The sequence below is a fragment of the Rhinichthys klamathensis genome, unplaced genomic scaffold, assembly GCF_029890125.1.
Source record: "Rhinichthys klamathensis goyatoka isolate OS25496 unplaced genomic scaffold, OSU_Roscu_1.1 h1tg000523l_1, whole genome shotgun sequence".
Taxonomy (NCBI): Eukaryota; Metazoa; Chordata; class Actinopteri; order Cypriniformes; family Leuciscidae; genus Rhinichthys; species Rhinichthys klamathensis.
This window is the reverse complement of record NW_026607002.1, coordinates 515,357-522,081: the sequence shown is the minus strand read 5'-3', so window position 1 is coordinate 522,081 and position 6,725 is coordinate 515,357. Positions and strand designations below refer to the sequence as shown.

The 6,725-nt window shown below is 38.9% G+C and overlaps 1 protein-coding gene across 1 annotated transcript; it reads right to left on the bottom strand.

The window, feature by feature from the left end:
• Positions 1-4,539: 4,539 nt before the first annotated feature.
• si:ch211-241b2.5 (uncharacterized) lies at positions 4,540-6,373 on the bottom strand. The gene is made up of 3 exons (XM_056238531.1): positions 6,187-6,373; positions 5,836-5,910; positions 4,540-4,910 (listed from the first exon to the last, which is right to left on the bottom strand). Exons 1-3 carry the CDS (start codon positions 6,338-6,340, stop codon positions 4,846-4,848), a joined length of 294 nt encoding a protein of 97 aa, XP_056094506.1. The 5' UTR covers positions 6,341-6,373; the 3' UTR covers positions 4,540-4,845.
• Positions 6,374-6,725: the final 352 nt, after the last annotated feature.

The window sequence follows — 6,725 nt, the reverse complement described above, 5'->3', positions numbered from 1 at the left end:
CTTTGCTCGGTTTTTAACTAAAAGGAAACGTTCAAATCGCTTAAAACAAACGCGATAGCTGATTCGAACGAGTGATGTTCGACGGCGGCATCCATCTTTGTAATGTAGGCTACAAAATCTGCTTCAAAATCCCAGCGCTGTCGTCATCGTGTAAAGCCCGCCCCAACGTTTCTGATTGGTGCCGCGATTTCGACGGATTGGAAATGGGCTTGAATGAGCTCTTTGCCAGACTAACTTTCAGAGCAAATCTAAATTTGCCGGAAGTTGTCTGGGTTTTCCGAGGCTAACAAACCTGACTTGTGCGCAAAGATTTCAGCTGCGCGTGCGTGTAGAAAAGAACTTTTCGCGTGTGTTCAAATCTGCGAATCTGCCAACCAGTTTGCTTCATAGATCAACAGCGAAATGAACAGACTGTTTTCAGTTTATAGTTTTAATCCCTAAAAGTAAAAGGCAAGTAATGTATCAACAAAAATAAGAACTCGTGCGTGTGGAATCTGTCAGAACTCGTGGTTTTGTTATTTCTGCTCGCGACTGGTTAATATGTGCGCACAATCATATTTTTTGTCCTTTGAGTGTTCTGCATGTTTACATTTTACGTGCCAGCTTTGTCACAGTGCTCACACTGTTGTAACTCATTTGCGTGCTGTGTTTATGTTTATGTGCTTTGTTTATGTGCTTGCGCTGTTGGTCCACCATTTGATGCCATGCATTACCTATCGTTGCACCAGTCATTTGTAGAGATCGATGCCACAGCATGACCAGTCTGAACAATCCAGTCGACTAACATAGTTGCTTTGAGGGACTTTTTTAGGAGAAACAAAGAAATAATTTTATTTTACATTTAAAGTACAGTTCTGTACTCATTTAAGTGTAGCATTGTAAGTTATCTTAAAATTTTCAGACCAAAGTCCTAAAAATCCATCTGCTTAAAGGGACAGTGTGTAGGAATTTCTCCCATCTAGCGGTGAAAATGTATTTTGCATTCAAACGAATTGTGCTCTCCAGCCTCGCTTTTTCAAATGCGCGTTGCATCTACGGTAGCCATTATGTTCCAAAAAGCTATGACATCATGTCTTCTAATAGCACTTCGTCAAGTTCCTTCCTTCCTCCAGGTTTGTTATACATTAACTCTTGTTTTTTGTAATCTCCGGTCACGTTTCCTTTTACGTTCCACTTTGGACATTTTTGGCGACGAGGATTTCTTCTCCTGTAGCTCGGCATATGTATGGAAATAACAGTGCAATGCAGCCTTTTAAACTTGCCGGGGCAGTGAAGCGTCACGCTGGCTCTAAACGAAAACGCGTTGTGGAAATGTAATGAAAATATAAAGATAATAAATTCTTCGTTTACGAGGATAAGTCAGATAATTGGCAGAGGTATTTGTACACCATTGAGGACATATTTATGAATACATTTTTTTATTTTAAATAATAAAATACATAAAAAAGTACACATTGTCCCTTTAAAGGGATTTCACCAAATTTTCATTATCTCACCATCATGTTGTTCCAAACCTGTATGAGTTTCTTTCTTCTGTAAAAGAATGTTGGCAACCAGACAGTTTACTGCACCCATTGACTTCCATAGTATTTTTTTGTTCCAACTATGGTCAACTGTCAACTGTCTGGTTACCAGCATTCTTTAACATATCTTCTTTTGTGTTCAACAGAAGAAAGAAACTCTTTCTTTTTCTTTTTGATGACAGCATTTTCATTTTTTTTCTCCCTTTAACACTACTGACAAAGTTATATAATGCTGTCTTCATTACTCTAAAATACTCAGGTCTCCATGCCTCAGATCAAACTTAAACTAAACATGATGCAAGCCAAATACTGCCATAATGGCAACAACCTAGAATATTTATATGGTGAATGCAATGGGTTTTGTATGTCTAAAGTGCAATTAATCTTTACTTATCTCACCTAATATATTATATTTCTCTGTAATTACATTGTAGACGCTTTGTTGGTGTGAACCCCGAGAGAGGAACAAAAGCTAGCCAGGCAAAGCTGGTGTCCAAGAAGATGGGGAAGCTTGTCCAGAGAAAGGCAACCACTGTGAATTTGCATGTGGCCTCATTCAACTTTGAGTGGGGCTTTATTTAATCAGGTGAAGTCAGAGCATTGTGATTCAATGAAGATTTGATATGTTATTAGCTTTAATAAAAGCATGTTTTAAGGTCATCTTTTGTTTGAGCCATTTGTTTGCAAGCAATTTTCCATCTCTTTTTTAGTTCAGAATGCAAATTTTAAATGGTCAGATTCTAGTAGTGTTACAATGTAAAGATCACATTTTAGAGTACTTTAATACACTTTATAGTAATACACAGTTTATGAAGATTACAGCAGGAACACTAATATAACGGCAGCCGAACACCTGACAGTATTATACTGTGCAGCCTATATTTTCTACAGCACAATACTGTAATATTTTTTACAGTAATAAACTGTTATTTCAGATTACAGCATTCTACAGGTAAATCTAGCTGCCTGTAGTTTACTGTAAATTAACAGGGACATTTTTACAGTAATAAACTTGTTTCAGATTACAGCAGGTCCACTGTAAAATTACAGCATTCTACAGGTAAATCTAGCTGCCTGTAGTTTACTGTAAATTACAGGGGAACATTTTTCTTTAAAGGTAAAGGTCTTTCTAAGAACTGATAGGAAAACGTAGGATTTAACCTGAACGTTTAGATAACGAAAGTTATAATCTGATTTCAACTTCACCAGTGATAAAAGGAAAGATCCTCGAAGCCTTTAAAGCAGGCAAAGTTATTTATTAAGTCACATATTTAAATATACAGACAGTAGACTGGAACAAAATACTGTATAGGAAACTTAGTTGTAACAAATAATGCACTGTTGTTCAGAGGAGGCCGTAAAAGCCTTAATCGTAGTATGAGGTTACGCACCGGTGTGCGGGAGTGCAGAGTTAAAGCCCTGTTCACACCGGGACGAATTTCGCGCGCGATATTCGCTGATGTTTAACGCCTCGTGACTAAACAATGGGCGCCAATCTGAGTGTGCACACCGACACGAAAAACGCCACGCGTAAAAGGTTCATTTTTTAAAAAACGCCTCGGGTTCGTTTTTTTGGTTCGACGCGCCGCGTCAAAAACTGTCCGACCAATGAGATTGGCGCTTTTGCTCACGTGTCTGGAGCTTCTAAAGTGACAGTAAAACACAACTTGGGGGCGCTCAAACACAGAACGGTCTTGCCGAGCACACATACGTAACGGCGAAGAAGATATACGCCAAGTAGCGTCTACACTGCCGGGAAGAAATAAGACGAGGAAGATATATGACACTATATGACATATGACTATATATTTGTCATATATGACTATATGACAAACGCGACAGCGACTACAAAATAGGACTACTTCTGTTTTACATTAAGCGCCATCTAATGTCAGGGAATGAATGTGCATGTTCACTCGGCTCATCGTCAGCGAAAATCGCTTGGGTGTGAACACAAAAAAACGCGTTGAAAAACGCTGGCGAATAACGCGCGCCGATATTCGTCCCGGTGTGTACGAGCCTTAAAGCTTTTCTCCCAGATCAACAGTTACCTTTCCTTCTTATACCCTGAGCAAAGCATTGTTAAACATGAGTGGAATAAATACCAACACCGAAACCGACCGACAAGAAAACAAAAGATGAGGCAAATGCGTGGTGATCAAGAGGGGGGGGGAAGAACATCAACATATTCTCCTCAATGCATGTTTAACCAATAGTACCTAGATTGTACATTAGGATACTTTAATATCTCTATTAAGTTCACCACCATTCATTTCAGTTTATAAGCTGTCAAATGAGACCAACCATGCCATAGTTACATATTAGAACACACTAGTAAATAAACAGTATGTAGTTGAAAGCATATGTCCTGTGAAGCAAGTGGTGCAGACGTGTCATTGAGGACTCTGTCTCTCCCGACAGAACCATCCTGTGCCTGGAGTGTCCCAACAGTCCTCAATCAGCATATTGATGAATCCCTTGCACTAGATAGGCATTAGCATACACTGTGATGATGAAGGCCATTGTGCCATGTTTAATTCACATTTATACCCTTAAAAGGATTTCTGAAGTACTAGGGCAGTAAAGAGTTCTGCCCATATTGGCTCAGCCCTACAAATTCATAAGACCTCACTCGAACGAATTTATTAATTTTTTGCTAAATCGTAACCTTTTAGAAGTGTCAAAGTTAATGATCCCTGAGCTGTTAATACCTCTATAAAACATGGTTACAGTATCAATAAGTGATTTACCAAATCCAAACAACTCGAGAGTACGGAAAAGAAATTTGTGTTCTATAGAGTCGAAAGCTTTATAAAAGTTAAGAAATAGTATGAGACCAGATCAGTATAATCCAGCAAGTCTGTCACTTGCCTTCTTCACGAGAGGCCACAGCTTGTCCCGCACTGCTCTATCTTAAGCATAGTACAAGTCATACATTAGTTATTAAGGTAAAATCAGTTGATATGAACTGAAGGATATTGATTACAGACGGTAAAATTAGTGAATAAGTGTTTTTACCATATTGTTTGATGATACAATTTACTGAAGCATAATAATGAAGACAGTGCAAGCCTCACAGCAGCAAATCAGGTTTTGGACGGTTGAGAGGAGAATGATCAGGCAGAGTCCAGGAAAAATCAAAATCAAATCCGGATCGTGAGACGGGAATCAGTGTCAGGATGGTCAGGCGAGGGGCAAACAGAACCAACAAGCAAATCCTAACTCACAATTGGAAACAGGCAGATGTTCACGGCAACAAAACAATGCAGAGAGAGAGGCGATCGGTAAATCCAAACTCCAGCACCAGTCACAGACCAACTGGTCAACAGCAACAGAGCAGTTTGGTGAGAATGGATCCTGTAGAGGGACTGCGAATCGAAGCACAACCTGGGCAGAGAAAAAACATGTCAGATAAATAAATAAAAACTAGACAAGAAAAAAACGGCAGGTGAACAGCAAAAAGCACAGAACACGCTGGCAGAGAACAAAGAGGAAGGAAGCGTAGATATGGCTTAGAAATCAAGCAATCATGGGAGACATGTGAGCGCAAACAAGCAGATGCGCTGAAACACAAACTGGGGTGTGTTTCTCGAAAGCATCGTTAGCAAACTATGGTTGCAAGTTCGGTTGTTATCAGTCTGTTCAACGAGTCGGTGTTTCCCGAAACTATTGTTCTAACGAACATTCCCAAACAGCATCACAAAGTTGTGTGGTTGGAACGACAGCTCTTGACCTGTGGTTAGAAGCAGAGTTTCTAGATTGCATGACATGTGGACTCAATAAATCCTTATCTTATCTTGAGCCAAATAAGCAAGCTGACATTTAGTACAATCTGTATCTTTTATTTAGAATACACACAAATGCCATTTACGTCTTTTAGTTTGTCAAGAGATTTAAAGCACCGTTTTTGAAGAGTGCGCATGTGCGAACGTGCTCTAGTACGTAAGAACGGGCGTATGATTGAATCTGGAAATAGAGCAAAATAACTGAGAAAAATGAGAAATAGTCCTCAGATACCATGTCTGTAATTTATAGCAAAACATCTAGCATTAATTCAATCTCAAACAGATTCATTAAAATAAGTTAATACTCCACCATCTGCGTGACATCACTAACCAGCGTGGTTGAACGACCACTTTGCGACAGTATGGTTTCGGGAAACAGTCGTGACTAGCTAGTTGATTTCTTCAACAATGCATCGTACTTGTGAAGCAGCGAGATACGTCATTGTACGGGAAACACACTCCTGATGTGCACGAACGCACGTGGAAAACAGAAACAAAACAAGAAGAAAGCAGAAGGAAGATCAAACCTGTGTTCTGACAGAAGAAGGAACATGGTTCCGCATCAGGCTCATCTCCCGTTTGATTATACCAGCAACCGCAATCTGTCATTAAAGAGCATCAAACAAACACTTAAAATGGACATAAAGATGATGCTTTATTAAACATAACATAAAGCTCAGAGTAGGGGAAATGTAACAAAGGTCACAAAGGCTCTACCGTCACCTCGTTTATCAGTTTCTTACAGTTTTTACGATTTTCATGCATCAAAGGACACATCTTCTGTTTTTTTCTGCTTATTTAGTCATTTTTGCTTTTACTGAGATTTGACTGTCATCACATGCATCAGTCAAAATGTGAATCAAAACCATAATTCTTACTGTTAGGTGCCTCTGATTCTCCACTGTTGCGTCGCAAAAGACTCATTCCTCCAGCCTTCTTCAGTTCCTTCTCCCTTCTTTCCAGTTCTTTCTCCCTTTTGTCCAGTTCCTCCGCTCTTTTATCCATTTCCTTCGATCTTTTATCCAATTCCATTGATCTTTTTTTAAGACGTTCTTTCCCGCTCTCACTTGACTGCATGATATAACATTAAGATTGTATTTGTACACTTTTTTTTTAACTTGGATTCTTTTACATTTTCATTCATTCATTGGAAAAAGCATGGTTTTATTCACTGTAAATGAAGACTGAATTCAGCGTATAGATTTTATCTGTTCACAGGAACACTGTGGGCTAAGTTTCAGAAGTGAAAACCGGATTTAAACAGGAGTGAATCCCCTAAATTCAGAGATGGGCATAAATAATTACATGTGTGTTTCAGACATCTATCAATTCGATACCTTTTAGCACCACCAACTTTAACAAAAATTTCTGGATTATTATAATTTTTTTAATTACGTTGTAGAAAGAATGAAAATTA